Below are 20,985 nucleotides of genomic sequence, written 5' to 3'. Positions count from 1 at the left end.
AGCCTCTTTTGGCTCCTCAGACAGGTGCTGTCACCTCAGTCTGTCTAGATTCGTGAGATTGAGCGAGCCCCGGGGGGCTGTGTGTCAGGTGTGATGGACTTCATAACTTTAATCCTGTCTGTGGTGATTGTGTCTATTTGCACGTATCTTTTATTGGGTGAAAATTACCCGAACGCGCCTCCATGTATAAAAGGATGGATCCCTTGGTTTGGCGCAGCATACGAGTTTGGGAAAGCGCCACTGACTTTCATCTCGCAGGCTAGAAATAAGGTGGGTGGTGATAATAATAATAATTCCAGGTGGTTGGGCTCTTCTGTTCATGTGAATAATAGCTGAAAGTTATTAGATAACAAATAGGCCATATTGGTTTATATTATATACAAATTATTTAGTGGCCTAGTTATTTGTTCATAATTTACAGGTTCTGATGGTGTGTCAACAAGACCCTATACTGTAGCTTACATGATGTTTACAAATATATTTTACTGTGAAAATGTTAACTGCATCCTATCCCTGTCTCCATCTTCCAATCCGTCTGTCTGTGTATCTCTCTCTCTCTCTCTCTCTCTCTCTCTCTCTCTCTCTCTCTCTCTCTCTCTCTCTCTCTCTCTCTCTCTCTCTCTCTCTCACACACACACACACACACACACACACACACACACACACACACACACACACACACACACACACACACACACACCACATTCAATTGGCGTTATTGTCATGAACAAACACATGTTTACATTGCCAAAGAATCACAAAGAATCATAAGATATACATGTAAAAACAATCAGAAAGAAAGAGTAATAAGCTAATATGGGAAATAACAAAAGCAAACAATACGCAGTTATGGTACTGTTTATGGTCCACTGGCTGGCCTTCAGAAGTGGCACAGAGTTACACATTTTGCTGCAAAGATTTCACATTTGGGCATTTCTTTTTTTGGGGTAAATATGGTAATTTTTCAGTACATTTTTGTTATAAATTCTTTGTGGATTTCAGAAATGATTGTGAAAAAAATACCTCTAATTTCACTTTACTGTTGGCATAAGGACAGCAAATGTACATGTGCATTTTGTGGCAGGGAGAGCATCTCTGGCAAGCCAGTGTTGTTGTCTGTCTCTAAGGCCAGGCTATGCTCACTGAGTCTGTACATAAATCAATGGCTTTCTTAATTTTTGATCAGTCACAGTGGACAGGTAATTTGCCACTATGTAATATATATATAGCAACTCAATCTACATAGATTGTTGGTAGTTACTCTTTCTATACCTCTCTCAATTAAATATTGACACACACACGCACACACACGCACACACACACACACACACACACACACACACACACACACACACACACACACACACACACACACACACACACACACACACACTCACTCACTCACACATGCACAACCCCCCCCCTCAGAAATCACACCATGGTCCAGGAGTCCAGCCCCTCCTCTCTCAGCAGCTGTTCACCTGATGAACTCTGTAGCACAGAGATAGATACTGTACATGACCAATAACCCACACTTATTATCACACTTATTAAATCCTTGATGACATGGCAGTGATAAGCCAACAATGCCAATGTGATGCGAATATTACACCAGCACTGTATGAACATTGGAAGATGGATAAGTTGCATAATACCTCCTGAGAACTATTCTAGTTCTAGCCTGTGAAAAAAAACATTGCTTGGGTTTTAGTGCAGTAGGTGGTGAGTGCATTATCTGTCTAGTCTACTGTCTATATCAGCCTATATACGCCTACACTATGTGGACAAAAGTATGTGGACACAATTATCGTCTGGGGCTGTTTTCATGGTTTGGGCTAGGCCTCTTAGTGAAGGGAAATCTGAATGCTACAGCATACAATGAGACTCTAGAGAATTGTATGCTTCCAACTTTGTGGCAACAGTTTGGGGAAGGCCCTTTCCAGTTTCAGCATGACAATGCCCCCATACACAAAGTGAGGTCCATAATGACATGGTTTGCCGAGTTTGGTCTGGGAGAACTTGACTGGCCTGCACACAGCGCTCTGACCTCAACCCCATCGAACACCTTTGGAATTAATTGGAACACCGACTGCGAGCCAGTCCTTCTCGCCCAACATCAGTGCTCGACCTCATTAATGCTCTTGTGGCTGAATGGAAGCAAATCCCCGCAACCATATTCTAAAATCTAGTAGAAAGTCTTCCCAGAATAGTGGAAGCTGTTATAGCAGCAAAGGTGGGACCAACTCCATATTAATGCCCATGGTTTTGGAATGAGAAGTTCAACAAGCACATATGGGTGTGATGTTCAGGTGTCCCAATACTTTTGTCCCTATAGTGTATATCAGTCTAATCAACAATGCCCCTTCTAAGAAACCAGGAAGAATTACCCCTTGGTTAGTTTATGTCCTGCACATGCCAAATGGCACAACAAAAACTGATCATGTTCAAAGTACTTAAAATCAATCGATTCATCCACAACCAAGGCATGCACAGTTTCATTGTAAGTATTAGCTCTCCCTCCTTCCCTCCTCCCTCCCTCCCTCAATATTACACTGTCCCAGATTAAGTCCAGTCCACCAGAACTCAGAAATGTACGTAAGGGGCACACACTGGGCCTGTTGACACTACAGGCAGAAGAAACAACATGCTGTGCTGTGGCAGAGGGTTTGTTATTAAGAGGGTGAAGGGCGGGGGGGGTTGGGGGTGACCTGACTGCCACTGTGTTCTCAGAATGACGGGGGCATATGAAGTCCCACGTTAGTTGCTTAGGATGAACATTCACATGAAACAGGGTGTTTTAGAGGCCTAGACGCAGTTTGGGGGGGGGGGGGTTCTGTTTTATAGTCTTGTTTTAATTGTGTTTCTGTTACAATGTAATACAAAAAACAATGAAAAACTAATTTATTCACTTGTTTACACAATCCAGTTACAAAACACACAAATACTATAGATTTGTTTTGTTATCTTTTGATAATGACATGACAATATATGATATTGTTTTCCAGCATGGCCCTGTCTTCACTGTGCTTGCTGCAGGCAAGCGCTTGACCTTCGTCACCCTGCATGAAGACTTCCGTACATTCTTCATGTCTAAAGATGTGGATTTTGAACAAGCTGTCCAGGAGCCAGTCCACAACACAGGTGACGTGTCTCAGAGTGTTTCCGTATGGTACGTTTTGAATGGGATGCTTGGGATGGCCTGATTCTGACGTCACCCCATTGAAGTTGAGCTTTTCAATGCTTAGGGGTAACGTTTAGGCTTAAGGTTAGGGTTAGCAGCATAAAGGGTTAAGGTTAGGGCTTAGGATAGGGTCGTCCCAAGGATCCCACTTAGCATCTACCATTTCAGTATGGGTCTCCTTGGCCTCTGTTGCTACGCTATGACACTGTTGCCCCGTGACTCCTCAGATCAGGTAACCTAGTTCAGGTTACTGCCAGTTAACAGGTTTAACATTCTAATGGCAGTTCCCAGTTCTGAAGTAAAGCTTTTGAAATGATGATGGCTTCTCCTTTCATTTCGATTTAACCTTTATTTGACCAGGTTAGTCCCATTTAGGTTAAACTTTTACAAGACAGACCTGACCAAAATCGTAGCACACAAAGTTGCCGACACATAAACTTATACAGCACACACATCACCTTTGTGGTCAAATGTAATGTATGATGAGAAACCTTGTAATCAAAGACTGTACTGGAGGATAGGATATATCTCTTTATACTGTGTTACCTCAATGCATTATTCACATGGTATCTATAAGCTCACTGAGCTTAATACATCAATAATAGAGTAGCTATTCACCACAGAAGCCTTTGTTGTCTGTGCTGTAGGCTACTCTTCATTAGCCCACTACCTCTGATATACCTCAAGGAGATACACTGATCATTAGAAGCTTATGACTAAACTGCTAAAACATTGTGTTGTTAAAGAGGTTCAAAACATTTCATTCATTATATTTGTATAATATTTATATACATACAGTATAAGTGCAATTTCAGTCATTATATTTAAGTATGATTGTTAGGGAAATATTTAAGTATCTAAATAGAAAAGGTAGCCTGGTTTCTTCAAATTGTATAGAAAAGGTATTTAATTATCTTTTGCAAAAGGAGAACAGTTTACAAGCATGACAGCCAGAGTCTGTCAGTGAAATTCGTCTCAAGAAAAGTAAAAACAGAGGGGAAAACAGGGATTTTTATACATAGGTAACAGTCACGCCCTCAGGTAAGGTTCAAGCCAATCACAGGCATTTCTTGTCCGCATCTGATGAGGAGGAGCCACCTGTGAGGCAAATTCCGAAGTGGTTAGGGGGGATTAATCCCCACTTTCTCTTAGACACAAAGGTGGAAAATGGACACAAATTGGTCTGGTCTGGTTTTAGAGTACTGGGCCTGGGGAAAGACAAAGGCCCAGAACTGCTCTAGATTGCTCAGTCTCTCTAGGTGTAGGTTAAGAGAAAAGAGAGAAATTAGGTCTTTGTGATCATTTAAATGTGTCTGTTGTCTAGTTTTATGGAAATTAATATATTCCTTATTGGTGAGTTGATGAAATAAAGATGATTTGAATTAAACAGGTTTTGTGTTTATTCTATGTGCACCGAAGAGTCTCAGTTCAATATAGAGTCCAAGGATGACTGATGAGGTGAGCCAATAACAGAGGGCGAGATGAACTTGTACTCAGACAGCACACAAACGTGCGACAGGAAACCAGCCCCCCTTTACTGGGAAAAGCCACCTTTGTTTCCTTCAGACATAGATGTATGCTTACAGACAAGATTGTGGTTAAGCTACAGAATGTTCTTTGCAAACTAGTACCCAAAACTACCCACTCTGCACATTATTATCATAGACACATCAAGAACATTTTCAATGAATACAATACAAAATAAAGCATTTATAAAAGCTTCAATGAAACATAACAATTCTGCCATCACACTAGCCAATGTCAAGTTTCAAGTAGAGAAACTGTTTTTCATTGTAGATGAGGTTGAGGTCGTTAAGTATGTTCATTCTTCACAGACAGTCTGATTGATAGTAGTATGACAAAATGTCTTCCCACTACACTTATGACAAAATGTCTTATCAAACTAATAATTTTCCCCTACATGATCAGTAATGAATAAAGTAAAAAAAAAAATCTCCTGGAAGTGAATATAGAGAAGTACACTACCTCTAAGTAAACAACAACAACAACAACAACAACAGTGACAGAGTTGTTTTTAACGATCATCTGAATGGATGCTGTTTTTGTCTCTGTAGCGTCCATCAGCAAGGAGAGTTTCTACAGGTTCCATCCAGCATGCAACACTCTGATCAAGGGCAGGCTGACTCCTGGGCATGTAGCCAACCTGACGGACCACCTGTGTGATGAGTTCAACGACCACCTGGAGACACTGGGGGCTGAGGGAGAGGGGGGACTCAACAAGCTTGTCAGGTAACCTGGAGACACACTTGGGGTCAAGGGGGGTGGCGGGTGGGTGGGGTATCAGCAAGCTCATCAGGTAACCTCACTGCTGGGGGCTTAAGCTTAGCAGTCCACTCTGGCTAGGGAGCTAAAGTGAGTTGGCTCAACCAGCAAGTCAGTGTAACCTCATCATCAGGGACCTCTACCACCCTGTCTCTGGCTATGCCTTGTTCCCAGGACAGCTGCCAGCTTCCTCCCGGCCTGAAAAGGCCTCATCCATAGGAAAAGAGACTCAGCCTCTATCTTAAGTCTCTGCTCCGGTCTTGTTGAATAGTATAGATAGATAGATAGATAGACTTTATTTGTCATTGCTACAGTACAGGTACCAAACAACGAAATAAACTTATAGATATATAGATAAATAGATATAAAGCCAGCAGCCTTTTTGTCCCAAGGCAAGCACTCTCTAACCCATAGATGTAGATCTAACACGCTTCTATCTTCTATCTGTAGATCTAACACTCTTCCATCTTCTGTCTGTAGATCGAACACTCTTCTATCTGTAGATCTAACTCTCTTCTATCTTCTATCTGTAAATCTAACACTCTTCTATCTTCTATCTGTAGATCTAACACTCTTCCATCTTCTGTCTGTAGATCAAACACTCTTCGAACACTCCCATGGAATTGTTCACAGTGTGCTTACTAAGGGCAGGATCGTTATACTGATCATGTTTGATATTGGCTTATTAATGTTTGAACAACGTATCACATTGAATAATGTTGCTTTTTTTCTTTTCTTCACAAAGCTGTGCTCTGAGCTTGTTTTAATTGTGTTTATCAAGACTTGGTGTGACGATGTCACTATTTAGCATTCATTGATACAGTAATATACGGGTGCTCCGACCTTTGTTCCACTTTGTTCCACAGACTCGCGAGTCATACCTACAAATCACATTGTTCTCACGCCTCCTTTTCCAGGTCTGGGGAATTTTAGATTAGCCGATTAGATTGGCTTGGATTGAACTGGACGTAGCGATGGGAGAATGTGCTCGTGATTTCATTGGTTGTTCCAAGAATTCCCAGAAAGCATTTGATTGGTATGACATGGCACGAGGCATCACTACTTTCAAACAGGTTGTGTCTGGCTATGCATCACGTTTGCAGCAGGTTATAACAGCAAAACGGTGCTCTACTAAGTACTGAAGATGCTTGTCATGAAGGGGTTGAATCATTTTGAGACTGCAGTAGTCATTAAAAGTAGCATTTTGTGTTGAATTTGGATAAAATCCCTTGTAATATTAGTTTCTTGTGTAATTTGTTTATTGCAAACAGCTGAAAAATGTTAGATTTTGCCAATAGGCTAAACCTAATGTGCAATGGGGGTTGAATAATTTAGATTGCAACTGTACAACTGGAAGAACTACCTAAACAGGAATTACCTGACTGCTGCATGTCACACCACATGTCGACATTGTGTTTACTCTGAATCATGTGTTATGATGTGATATGTGTTATTATTAGACTATATCGTTTCTTATACTTTGCTGTGCTTGACTGAGTTTGCCTGGCACAATGGAGCCAATAGAATAGTCTAAAAATTGCCACCCCCTCCCCTTATGGCACTCCAGACAGGCCAAAGAAAATGCTTAAACATTTTTTTTATTTTTATAATTAGAATACTATTTCGACCCAGGTCTATGACTTAGTAAGATGATGATGTGTTATGAGTAGTGTCCATGTTATTTTGGTACCTGATACAGTATGTTGATTCTGTACTACAGTTGAACTGGTCACCTAACCAACTGTAGGTTATTACTATTGTAACAAAACATGGTTATAACATACTACCATCCTGTTATTACACTGCTATTACCCTGCTATAGCAATATCCTGTCATTACACACCTATTACACAGAGTCATCTGTAGTTGCTGACCTGCCTTTCCTGTTCACTGATTGGCAGAGGAGTGATGTACCCGGCTGTGATGAGTAACCTACTCGGCAAGTGTAACTCTCCCGGCACACACTTTACGATGGAGCAGTTCCAAGAAAAGTTTGCCATCTATGATGAAGGCTTTGAGTACGGATCCCAGATACCAGACATGTTCCTCAGGTCAGTAGTGCTCTGAATTTAAAAAAAAGACAACAAAAAAAGACAAAAAATGCTCTGTTCAGAATTAGATTAGATTAGATTAGATTCAACTTTATTGTCATTGCAGTGATTGCAACGAAATGTAGTTCAGCATCTAACCAGAAGTGCAAATAGTGATATAAGAACATGATATAAAAACATGACAGTGATAGGTACAGTAAGGCATGTGTGGTAGTTTAGAGGTATATACAGTTATGAGCTATGTACAGTTAAGGTAATTTATACAGTATGGTAGCTTATGTACAGTGTGTAATGATCACATATATAAAACCTAGGATTTGCCGCAAGTCAGCCAACATGGTTGCGTTGGTCACTCTGGCACGTACAGCACCCAAGCTGATCCCACAAGTGTTCAATTGGGTTGAGGTCTGGACTCACGGCAGGCCATTCCACCCTCTCCACTCCCAAATTCTGGAGGTACTCTGTGATGATCCTGGCTCTGTGGGGGCGAGCGTTGTCATCCTGGAGGATGGAGTTAGGTCCCAGATTCTGGAGATATGGGATCGCTACTGGCCCCAGAATATCATTCCTGTCAATTAGGTGCCATTCAGGTGCCATTCACACACCTGTGACTGGCATACACCTGCCAGCACTTGAAGCTCAAAACGAGAGTGAATACCAACAGAAGAATATTGCAGGGGATTTTGGCAAAAAAAATTGGGCCGCTACCCACACGTTTAGCTGTATTACTCATTCCACGAATGCATGATCCTTACGAGTTGTACCTCGTTGTAAAGGTGACTAATCAGGCTTTCCAACGCTATAAAATACAATACCAATTGGTATTATTAAAGGGGAGGAAGAATCGACTGATATAACGTTTCCAAACTTTTTTTGAGGGGTTATATATACTTTATATATATATATATCAATTCTAATTGAATCAATTCCTTTCCCTGACAAATTTGAAGGGTGGGCTTTGGATGGCACGTTAAACCACACCTCTGAGAAACAAATCTCCTTCTCAGTTGTAGTTTTCAAAGAAATCAACCATTGCTGGATCTCATTCTCTGATTGCTACCGATTAAACATAGGCATTACAACCACTACAACTACTACGTTTAGAAAGCTTGAATGTTACATAATGGACCTTTAAAATATTAGATTAGATTCGATTCAACTCAATTCAAGATTCAACAGGGTCTAGATCTGGTTTATTCTGACCAATAATAGTGGGGTGATGTTAAAAATAAACAAAACAGTTCTTGGAAGTAGTGTAGAGTTCATGTTGTGTTGAGCTGGTCTTTGGAGCCCAGGCACCATGATGGGTAATGAGGAGGAAAGCATCTGTTGTTGGTGTGGTTTAATACATCCCATGAAACAAGGCACTCTTCAGGGTTGGGGTTCATTTGAATTTTCATTCACTTCACTCAATGCCAGACTCAGAATCAGAATGTTAGTCATGACTTGAAAAGTTCTCATTGAAAAACAATGGGCCATTTTCTAATCACACAAATGGGGTCCAAAATTAAAGTGCACAACCCTGGCACTTTTACAGTTGCTTTGGCTCTGGCCGCTGCAAACCAGGCTATTTACTGGGATGTGAGTGACTTCTTCTGTATGGTAGCTACAGAACTACCTGTTGGTAATAAATAAAGTTGTGTTTTTTTTTACAGGGAGTGGGCCGGTTCCAAGGGCTGGCTCCTGTCTCTTTTGGGGAACATGATAAACAAAGCAGAGGACGACACAGACACTGACAATGGTAGCAGGGTAGGTTCTTGCTTATTGGATATATAAAGCTGTACAGTATATACGGTATAAAGCTATACAATACTTATATTGGATTATAAGTTATATTATATATACATATACTGTATATATAGGACACTTATATTCTTATAATTCTTTTTTTCTTTTCTTTTTTTCTTTTTATTGAACAGTAGACAGTGAAAGATCTAGTGACAGTGAAAACTGAATCACATGAATCACACTGTATGTCATGGCTCAGAAGTTGGGGCTTTAAGTTACAATGGGCCAGTTTCACAGATTTAAGGCTTAAGCCTAGACCTGGACTAAATCACACTTTCAGGGCCGGCTTCACAGACAAGTCCTGAGCCTAATCCTAGATTAAAAAGCATCTTCAATGGAGATTTTACATTGAAAGTGTGATTTAGTCCAAGACTAGACTTAAGCCCTGTCTGTGAAACTGGCCCTCGATGTAAAAACGCCATTAAAGATGCTTTTTAGTCTAGGATTAGGCTCAAGCCTTGTCTGTGAAACCGGCCCTTTAAGTATTATTCTAGTCGTCGTGGTTGCCATGGTTGTCTTGTGTAGATGGACGGGTGATGCACTTCTCCCCAGTCTTGGCAGATTTCCCAGTGTGGAAATGAATCATGTTGTCACTCCTTGGAACTTCTCTCGCTGTCCCCTACCACCACCCTCTCTCTCTCTCTCTCTCTCTCTCTCTCTCTCTCTCTCTCTCTCTCTCTCTCTCTCTCTCTCTCTCTCTCTCTCTCTCTCCTCCTTGCAGACGTTACTGCAGCACCTTGTAACCACAATAACAGACAGATTCCTGCCCAATTATGGATTACTGATGTTATGGGCATCACTAGCCAATGCAATCCCTGTGAGTACCATTGTATTATATCTCTGAAATAGAGAGCATCTGAGTATTTGAACATATCCCACTGCAGTTAGGCCTACTTTACTAGTTTCTTTGTGTTCAATCAGATTACCTTCTGGGCGGTAGCCTTCATCTTGTCCAATCCCACGGCGTATCAGACTGCCATGGAGCAGATCACATCAGCTCTCAAAGACCAAGGTAGACTGACAGACTGGCCCCTGCGTCATCCACACTGACACACTGACACTGACATGATGTCTCTGGGTGTTTGTGACATTTCTAGAACTCTTTGTCAGTAACATAAAAGGGAGACTCTGGGATATGACATTGTTGCAAAACGAGGCGAGGCAACGCTGCTAGAGAAAACAGAGACCCAACTGACGTGAGAATAGACTGTGTTGAGCATGCGCTCCTGCCACCTTATGATTGGCGGCAATGAAACCAGTGGATGCTCTTGTTCGCTTTTGTTTATTACTTTGTTAAAAGTTGCTCTGTTTTCACAGGCGTAACATCATATCCCAGAGTCTACATTTAAAGAACTGGCAGTTTATCTTCCCACATCAGTTATTGCCACAGAATGTCCAGTAGGTGTCAGTAGACTCTCACAGACCACTTGGAAACTTGATACAAGTTTGTGGTTGGAAGTTGCTACAAGTGTATGGTGTTAGCTCTGATGTAGTTGGCAGTTAATTGAATTAAGATCTCTGAGCGTTTAGAGCATTTAACCATGTTTGCATTTTAAGTAGATACATTTTTTTTTTTCATGTTATCCAGATTTAGTAAAAGGGTGACTGTTTCTCCAGGGAGATGTAATGATATGCCCTGTAGCAACAGTTATCAAAGAAAATAGATTATACTAGATTTGCGTTGCTGTAATGAGGTGAATAACAGACACTTATGAGAATCTTTATTAGATTGACATGTATTTACATTTAGATTTACATGTTCAGAAATCCTATCCCAAATAATCCCTGTGGGCCTGTTATCTAATCACACTAGCTCTGTGATGCATATGTAAACAACATAGATCATTCACATGTAGCAGAGGTAGACTGTGTGTGTGTGTGTGTGTGTGTGTGTGTGTGTGTGTGTGTGTGTGTGTGTATGTGTGTATGTGTGTATGTGTGTATGTGTGTATGTGTGTGTGTGTGTGTGTGTGTGTGTGTCTGACAGACACAAGTAGGACCAGGGTGACCCCTGAGGAGATGCAGCAGATGCCGTATGTGAAGTGGTGCATCCTGGAGGCCATCCGCCTCCGAGCCCCTGGAGCCATCACTCGCAGGGTGGTCCGACCCCTCAAGATACAGGTGTGACCCCTGATCCCGGATAACTGTGTTTGTGAGGGAGTAGGGGGGTCTCTGTAGTAAGCCTCTATAAGCAATTTATTAATTAGTACACTCTCTCAATAACAGAAATATACTTTAATTTCTCCTTTAGTAGCCTGTGTGTGCGTGTGTGTGTGTGTGTGTGTGTATTCCTGTCTTTCAGAACTACATCATCCCTCCAGGAGACTTGTTAATGGTGTCTCCTTACTGGGCCCATCGGAACCCCCAGTACTTCCCTGAACCTGAGGAGTTCAAACCTGTGAGTCATGGGCCGAACACACTCTAGTGAACATCCAGCATTTTTGTGTGTCTGTGTCTGTGCATGCGTGTGTGCATACATCTGTGTGGCCTCCATTTTGTCCTTACCCCACTAGAGAGACATGGCCAGCCAGAGTGGTCCTCCGTGGCTCATTAGGTAGAGCATGGTTGGTATACATGGTTGGTATACATGGTTGGTATACATGGTTGGTATACATGGTTGGTATACATGGTTGGTATACATGGTTGGTGCCATGCCATATTATGCTGAAAAATGTATGCACACAAAAAATGACAATGTAAGTCGCTTTGGATAAAAGCTTCAGCTAAATGGCATACATTACATTACAGAGAGTGTGTGTCCGCTAACTGAGCACTCTAATGTAAAATAAATGACACTCTTTAGCGGTGCACAGGGGGATGAGACATTAGTGAGAACACAAGTGAGAATTAGAACTAGAGCTGAACCAAGAACTTAGAACTGAACCTAGATAATTTAGAACTGAAATTAAATATTTGCACATAGGCTATAGTATAAATGTGACAGCAGCTGGTGAAACCGGGAACAAGTCGGCAACTAATCAAATTGTTCAGACTTTTATTCCGATTTTTTTTTATAAATGTAAGCGCTGTTGACAATCAATGACACACTCGCTAGTCAAGCCAAAAATATTGCAATGCAATGGATTCGGTGAGTAATCCCCACTGCTACCTAGTTAACTATAACACTACTTTACATTGTTAGCAGGCTCACAAAACAAGCTGTGTTAGTTGACTAGCGAGTGTGTCATTGATTTTCAACAACGCTGAAATGTATTTAACATTTTCAGAATAAAAGTCATTTTGATTGGTTGCCGACTTGTTCCCGGTTTCACCAGCTGCTTTCACAAATGGACTCTGTAGGTTGGGAGTGTGTTTGGTAAATGATGCTATTCCCCCTCCCCGACCTGACAGCAGAGCAGCAGGAGGAGAGTGCTCCAAATCCAGAGCACGTATTTGGCCACTTGACATTTGTGGAGAGTGGCGAGGAGAAGTTTTATTTCTGCTTCTATGACACTGATGGCAGAGTAGGTCAAGGAGGTGTGTCCTCCAGCGCATTCAATCACAGGAACGGAAATTGCAGCAAAAGTTATCAACCGCAGGCTGTCTGGTCTAGTCTGGTCCCGTCACAGACGCGAGTGAGGTCGCAGTGTTTCGTGTGAAAGGGGATGGAGTCTGCGAAGACCCTTTATCAATATGTCATTGCTATGTAATGACTTTAACAATAACCCTGGGTCAGAGACAATCTACTGATGTCCTCTTATGACGCATGATCTACTCTTGAAATGTAGTACTGTAGTAGAATGTAAAAAAAAAAGTTGCCGTATTTCAATTATAGGCATGACAGCCAATTTGTATCTGTCTAGTAGACAATTATTATTATTAAATGGCGGGTTTGCTCGTTTCACGGCTCTGACCCAATGACAATGTTTCAGTCCAATCAAAACCAACCTCTTCCTGTCATTTAAAATAGCAATCTAAAATGTCTGCCTGCCTGAAGCTCCTTCTCTCTGACCTGTAAACTCCTGTACAGATGTGGTTGTGGTTGTTGTTGTTTCTCTCTCTCTCTCTCTCTCTCTCTCTCTCTCTCTCTCTCTCCCTCTCTCTTCTCTCTCTCTCTCTCTCTCTCTTGTTCTCTTTCTTTCTTTCTGAGTTAAAAATAACAGCTCTTGTTTTTCTAAAATAAAGTCTTGTCTCTCTTCCCACAGGAACGATGGGAGAAGGCAGATTTAGTCAAGAATGTCTTCTTGGAAGGGTTCGTGGCATTTGGAGGAGGACGCAACCAGTGCCCAGGAAGGTTAGAAAAACACACCATCATCATTCTAGTCTTCAGAAAAACACTAGCTCGCAGATATCATCTTGTAGTTCAACACTACGGTTCTCGTATTCAGAAAACACAAGCTATCCTGTAGCTAGACTGACAATAGTATTACCTATCCAGAATGGTCATGCTTGCAGTCAAAATCAAGGAGCAAGTTGGTCTTCATTTTAGGATTAGACTTAGGCATAAGGTTAGGGTTGGGGCGGTTAGGGTTATTAAAATCCTATTTCAGAAGAGAAAAGAGTCATGTTGCATGTTGTGTTAGGCTGTCTTGTATGGCTCTTTGGTGACGACCTCAGACCTTATGTGTGGTGGTCCTGAGAACAGGAGGCAGCCACAGACCTTCGTCTGATCTAGAATCCCTGGACGTCTTCCCTCTCTGAATCCCTTGTCTGTTTAGTTACACCCAGGGCTTCAGTGTGTTTTTTGTTTTGTTTTTTCAGAGTCTGACTACTTTGGCCCTTTATTTTGAGCTAAATAAAGCTTTGAGATCAGTTTGTGAAGATCCCATTAATTTATCCATCCATGTTAGTTTTATAGGATAGGTTTGGCAGGCCAGTGTTGTTGGCTACGACCAGGGCACAGCAAGGGAGGCGGATGGAGTTAGAAATAGGCGGATGGGCTCATTGTAATGCATGGATTTAAAAATATATATTATTCAACTTTTATTGCCATTGAACAAAGCACAAGTACTGAGACAATGAAATGTAGTTTGTACACACGTCTCCATCTTCGGCACCCCTGGAACAGTTAGGGGTTAAATGCCTTGCTCAAGGGCATAACGGCAGTGGTAGGCACCTTCGATATGAACCCTCCAGTCACCAGCTCACCTCCTGGGGTGGGGATCGAACATGCGACCTACCGATTGCTGGCTGGCCTCTTTAACCCCTAGGATTCCTCATTCCATTCTGTACATTACAATGAGCCTGTCCTCCATTATCTACCTCCGGCAGCCTCCCATGGGGAACAGAGTGGTTACCATGGCATTAGACAGACTGGGTTGCTGATGCGACACTTGGAAGGCCATGGCACAAGCTGGGCTGTGGTACTCGGGGCATCTGTCCCCTCTGGCTATCCGCTCCAGAATGTCAACCCTCCAGGCTATGAGAACTAAGCAACAGTTGGAACAGGAAATGGCAAGACTGAACCACACAAGAAGATCAGAACTCCCCCCCCCCCAAGTTAACTTATGATAAAGTTAGACAAAGTTGAATAACAACTTTTCCCAAGTGCAAACATTGAGCAGGACAATTTGGTTTCGGTCACAGGGTTAGAAACCAAACATATTTGAAACTCTGTTTATGAGGAAATGTAAGTCAACATCGCAGGCGCCAGCATCAGGGGAGGCTGACGGAGGATGAAATCGGGATGGGAGGATGAGCTCATTCCTCATTCCATTCCGTACATTGCAGTGAGCCCGCCCTCCCATTTCTACCTCCACCAGCCTCCCCTGATCTCAACACTTGAGTTCCCCTCTGTCAGTCAGTACCATGAATGAGGGACAGAGAGACCCTGTAGATTAGTAGGCCTTAACAACATACAGACCAAAGCATATAAACTTTCTCTGATTACTACTGGTGTGTCGTGTTCCTCGTGTAGTCTGACCTCCTGCTGTGTGTGTCTCTGGGGAGGTGACTGGGGGGCATGTTCTTCTCGCTCCGGGCCCAACCCGTGAATGTCAACCCCCATGGTTCTGGGGTCCCGGCGATGACATCAGCGGCGTCCCGGGGGACGTAGTTTACCAGAGGCAAGCAGGGGGTGTGGGGTGGGGGGGATGCGGAGTGACGTTAGCATGGTGGGGGTGGGGGATCAGGACACAGGGAATGTTCCCAGCTGCACAGCAGGATCAAAGACCCAGGCGTAGAGGAGAAGAGTGGAACAGATGACCTCTGGTCCCTTTCCATGGGACACACACACACATGCTAGTACATAAACACACATGCACACGTACACGCACACACACGCACACACACACGCGCACACACACACGCGCGCACACACACACACACACACACGCATACACACACGCACACACACACACGCATGAACACACACGCGCACACACGCACACACACACACAGGAAAGGGGATGATCTTAATTCACACTGAGGTGAGAATGCGACTTGTATTATTGTTAGGTAAGATAACAGGGGTGGGGGGATCCATGTGTCTCTCTGTCTGTCTGCAATCTATCTGGTTAAATAAAGGTCAAAAATCTGCAATGGCATTTTCTAATCAGTCTGGCTCCATCACTGAGTCAAGCTACTACAAGGTTAGCATTAATGTTAGCCACATTAGCGCTGACTCATTGTGTCAGCACGGGAGCTTGTTGACATTGTGCACAGCTAGTTAACCTCCTGCATCCTGCTGGCTAATTCACATAGGACTGATGACCACTTGGGCAGGACTAGAGTGGCATGGAAATAACCCAATAACTAATAGTGGGTTATGGGTGTGGGTGTGTGTGTGCGTGTGCGTGTGCGTGTGCGTGTGCGTGTGCGAGTGCGAGTGCGAGTGCGAGTGCGAGTGCGTGTGCGTGTGCGTGTGTGTGCGTGTGTGCGTGTGTGCGTGCGTGCGTGTGTGCGTGCATGTGCTTGCATGTGCTTGGGTGCAGTGACGTTCCCAAATGTCGTTCTTCCCGATTTGGATGCGGGTCCAATCTAATTTCATTCGGATGATTTGAGGAGACTGCCCCTCTGTCTGTGTCTGCGTCACCTTCTGACACTGTGGCCCAGCATGACTCACAGCCAGCCAGCCAGACAGACAGACAGACAGACAGACTCTCTGTCTAAACAAAATATTATTAGTATTCTCTCTCTCTCTCTCTCTCTCGCTCTCTCTCTGTGTTTTCCATATAGCTATACCAGTATCTCTGAGAGTGGTCCTGACGTTCTGACATGATTCATTGCCGAGCCACAGACTGGAAAGTGGCGTTGAGGAGCGTATTGTATCTGATCTGATGAATCACAATGGTGCTAGTCTGCCTGAGCCTGGCTTACACATACTATTCACACCTCTCTCACTGTCTGTGTCAGTCTCTCTCTCCGCTTTCTGTCCTCTACCTGAGTATGTAAATGTACAGAGAAGTAAAATGGCACATTACCCCCCCCCACCCCGGCACCTTCCATTCTCTCTATTCTCTCTGTGACCGCTCCGGGGAAGGTGGGAATGTCACCTGCACTGTCTCTGATAACCCGCTGAAATGCTAACAAAGATCGCTAGCAAACGCCTCAAAGGGGACTGTTTGTCTGCCTGCCAGTCAGATCAAAAGAATGAACACCGCTGTGTATCAGATCAAATTACCTTGAGTGTCTGTCACTGTCTCAGGCTCGCCCGCCTGGGCTGGTGGTGGTTGTGTTCTACAGTATTAGTTTGATATCGTATCAATGCTGCTGCTATTGTTGTTATTGTTGTTGTTTTTGTTGTTTTTTCTGATGTCAGATGTCAGAGAGGTTTGAGATCAGAGAGATGAACGTGTCGTCTCATTGTAACCAACAGGTGGTACGCTATCATGGAGCTCCATATGTTTGTTGCCCTGATTCTCTTCAAGTATGAATTCACTCTCACGGACCCCTTGCCTAAACCAGTACGTTTGCTGTTCAACTCCGTACCCTTTTTAATACTTTTCTAGTACGTGTTCAGATATACATACAGTACAGAGTACTTTGAAAGCATAAATAAGTATAATTGTAAAGATACCACATTACATTCATGTATGTATTTTATGTATGTACCCAGAGCTCTCTCCACCTGGTAGGCACCCAGCAGCCTGAAGGCCCCTGCACTGTGACCTACAAACACCGGTAGATCAGCCACACCACTGGAGGGCGCTGTCACCTACACCACCACCACCACCACCGCCACTGCTACTCTACTGTGTTACTAGAAACCTCAACCTCAATCTCAACAAAAAATCTTGCCTGTGACCTGACAGACAAAGACAGTGTTAAAGAAAGACGGGTTGAGGTCCAATATTCCTTACTCTATTCCTTGCATCCTCTCTCTCCCCCGCTTCCTTCTCAAAATGAGACAGTGGTTTGTGAAAGGGGGAACAAGTCTGCAACCAATCAAAATGTACAGACTTTTATTTTGAAAACGGAAATACATTTCAAAGTTGTTGAAAATCACAACACGCACTCGCTAGTCAAGCCAAACTATTGCAATGCAATGGATTTGGTGAGTAATCCCCACTGCTACCTAGTTAACTATAACACTACTTTACATTGTTAGCAGGTTCACAAAACAGGCTGTGTTAGTTTACTAGCGAGTGTGTCATTGATTTTCAACAACGCTGAAATGTACAGTCAGAATGTCGACTTATTCCTGGTTTCACCAGCTGCTGTCACAAATGCATTGGTGGAGAATATCTGAGGGGAACAGTGGATCCTCTCCTCCAAAGTGTCCCTGGTTCGATTCCGACTTCCAATAAAGCAGAAACGCCCTAAAAACATATTTAAAATAAATAATAATGGTAGGTAGGCAGTTGTTAGACGTCGCAATATGCGTGCCAGAGTTGATCTTTCATTTCTTGATCATCTCAGTTCTCGCCGTCCTGCTCTTTTCCCATTGACATCTTATCCCAGAGTATACCTTTAAATAAAAGTTATACAATCGTTCAAAATTTAGCTTGGTTAAAAAAAGAAGTTGAGAATTATATTTTGAGCTTAGACGTGATGACAAAAACAACACGTAACCGTAATATGTGATTTTATGCAACAACTCAAGAAGGTAGAGTTGCCTTCTAAATACGTTTGTTGACCTGAATAAATTGGTTGACATTTTACATAATTTATTCCGCTTTTTATCCTCTATATAAGTCGTTTAATCCTGCTTCCTGCTCAATTGTACCCTCGCCATTTATCTTATTGTATAGATATTTATCTGTAGGCATGGATGTAATGGTGACGATATTAAAAATATGAAAATATGTATTGATCACACACAGTATGCTTTTACTGTGCCTGACATCATTATGAAACCATGGGGAATGGCATGGCCCCACTTCACTGTATTACTGTGTTATTGCTGTGTTATAACAATCATATAATGTATAAACATTTGTTATTACCACCATATAACATAATAATGTGTTATTACCACATTGTACCTGATGTGATAGGTCCAGGCTGAGGTAAGGCTGGGCTGCCTGACTCCATGGTTCCCTGGGTCAGTTGATACAACTGGATTGTCTCAATAAAGACACTGATATTTTTTACATCATTTGATGGACAGTCTGTTGGTGGTTCCTTTGTGCTGTTTTTTGAGTGTGAGTGAGTGTGAGTGTGTGTGTGTATGTATGAGAGAGAGGGAGATTGTGTGTTTGAGAGAGAGACATTGTGTGTGTGTGTGTGTGTGTGTGTGTGTGTATGAGAGAGAGGGAGATTGTGTGTTTGAGAGAGAGACATTGTGTGTGTGTGTGTGTGTGTGTGTGTGTGTATGTATGAGAGAGAGGGAGATTGTGTGTTTGAGAGAGAGACATTGTGTGTGTGTGTGTGTGTGTGTGTGTGTGTGTGTGTGTGTGCGCGCGTGCGTGTGTGTCTGTGTGTCCATTGATGGAATTATGATACAAAAGAAATGTCATATCGATTCTCTCCACCTCAGTGACAGCCAGGGCCATTAGGGATAGTACTCTAAATATAGCCCAGTCACACATTGCTTGTTTACTAGCGGAAATATGTCTGAAATGGCCTTATTGAGCGGGAGTAGGTGAGGATAGAGGGTGTTTTAGGTCACACAGCTGAAACCCCATATCATAGACACCATTTTATCTGTTTATATCACAGTGTTTTACGGAATTGTGATAATTAACTGTTAGACTATGCACAGGGCATACAGGCAGTCTACAGTCAGAAGATGATAACACACTATTAATAGGATATCGCAAATGTTTGCGTGACTGCTGATTTACCTGTCAGTGTCTAATGAATAAATAAACATTTCCTGAGTTCAGAAGGGGAAGGTATTTCCAGGCATAATGTAACCGTCACACAACCATTGCACAGTGCAGCTTCCCCTATTTCCCCTAAAGTGATTTTCGTGCTTTCGCGCATTAGATCACCACACCTGCACAACATGTGAGTGTCTGTGATAATGATTAAAATCCGCCTTTGAATTGATTCGATATCACGCCTGACGACCTACGATGCTTAATACTAGCTGTATTGCGCGGCAACATATATCCAACGGCTGGCGGAGCTCTGTCTGACGTCAGCCCTACCTTCTTTAATTTGAAGCTTTTTTTAGACACCCAGCTCCGAGTCATACTATTGGTCAAAGTATGCCCCCCGCAGACCGCGCTGGATTTCATTACTGGGCAACACAAGCACAATTTGGACGCCGGAGGCCAGTCATTGGTGAGTGAAACTGTCTGCAAAAAAACCGTCAAGAGATTATCTGCTCGCTGCTGGAATGCAACGTTGATTCCCAAAGAAATAGTGAAGAGGCAAAGAGAGAGACAGAGACACAGCAGAAGCCACCCCGTTGGACCGCTACACGCACAGGTATGGAGAGAGAGAGAGCGAAAAGCGATGACAACGCTCTGTCGCCCCCCCAAAAAGCGTTTCTATCGCTATGGTTTCAGTTTGGAGTCAGAATCAGCAAGTGTCAACTTGCTTGAATTTGCACAAATGCAGTGATCTATACTAGTGTTTAGGGGTGGGTAGCCTAAATCAAGAGCTTTAAACTTGCAGAGTGACGAGGTTTCCTGAGTCTGAATGTGTGTTTGACATAGGTGGTGGAACTCTGCGTCATGCGTAACATGTGTTACTTTTCCATTGCCTTATATTGCCTGAATCAGATGTGTTAAATTCAGAACATACAGTATCCTGTTCATCGAAGATGTTGGAACTCGTCCATCCTATTTAACCTCTGGGATGAGTGACAGCGACTGTCAACGCGATGCCTCTCTCCGATCGCCTATTATTCTAAAACGGTAAAAGTCATTCAGTGCGAAGTATTTTTTTTAAGAGAGACAATAATATACTTTTATATATATCTTGAATAGCCTAGGTCCAGCAGTTTATCCGCTGCAGTGAAAGTGTCTCTATGTGCGTCAGCCGATGTAATATTCATGGCTTGTAGCCTACCTGTCTTAACAGGTGTGAGGTGTGATTTCCCCCACACTTCATATGCTCCATTCAGTTAGAATGTTGTCTTGTGCTTTTTTCTTTTAGACAAGAGAACAGTATAATAGGCTTGGGGTGCCAACAGGTTGTCAGTGTGTTGCATATAATATAGAACACCTGATCTATCCGAACTCCAACAGTTATAACGGTTCTATGGTGTGTTGGTTAAACCTCTGCAGGTATGACTCACTGGAATAATAATAATAATAATAATAATAATAATAATAACAATAAGAATAAGAATCATTATATATTATTATTAAACTTGTATAATAATATATACATAATTTGGAGTGTTGT

At 42.6% G+C, this 20,985-nt stretch overlaps 1 protein-coding gene across 1 annotated transcript; it reads left to right on the top strand.

Moving 5' to 3' along the window:
• Positions 1-93: 93 nt before the first annotated feature.
• On the top strand, positions 94-18,758 carry cyp39a1 (cytochrome P450, family 39, subfamily A, polypeptide 1; the record flags this gene model as incomplete). The annotated part of the gene is made up of 12 exons (XM_080533944.1): positions 94-270; positions 3,006-3,141; positions 5,257-5,431; positions 7,366-7,515; positions 9,171-9,264; positions 10,025-10,120; positions 10,225-10,315; positions 11,291-11,424; positions 11,606-11,701; positions 13,449-13,537; positions 17,060-17,147; positions 17,300-18,758. 12 exons carry the CDS (start codon positions 94-96, stop codon positions 17,366-17,368), a joined length of 1,395 nt encoding a protein of 464 aa, XP_080390070.1. The 3' UTR covers positions 17,369-18,758.
• Between the last annotated feature and the right edge of the window lie 2,227 nt (positions 18,759-20,985).

This window comes from Nansenia antarctica (genome assembly GCF_963989245.1).
Source record: "Nansenia antarctica genome assembly, chromosome: 1".
Lineage (NCBI taxonomy): Eukaryota > Metazoa > Chordata > Actinopteri > Argentiniformes > Microstomatidae > Nansenia > Nansenia antarctica.
This window is presented reverse-complemented; position numbering and strand designations above follow the sequence as displayed.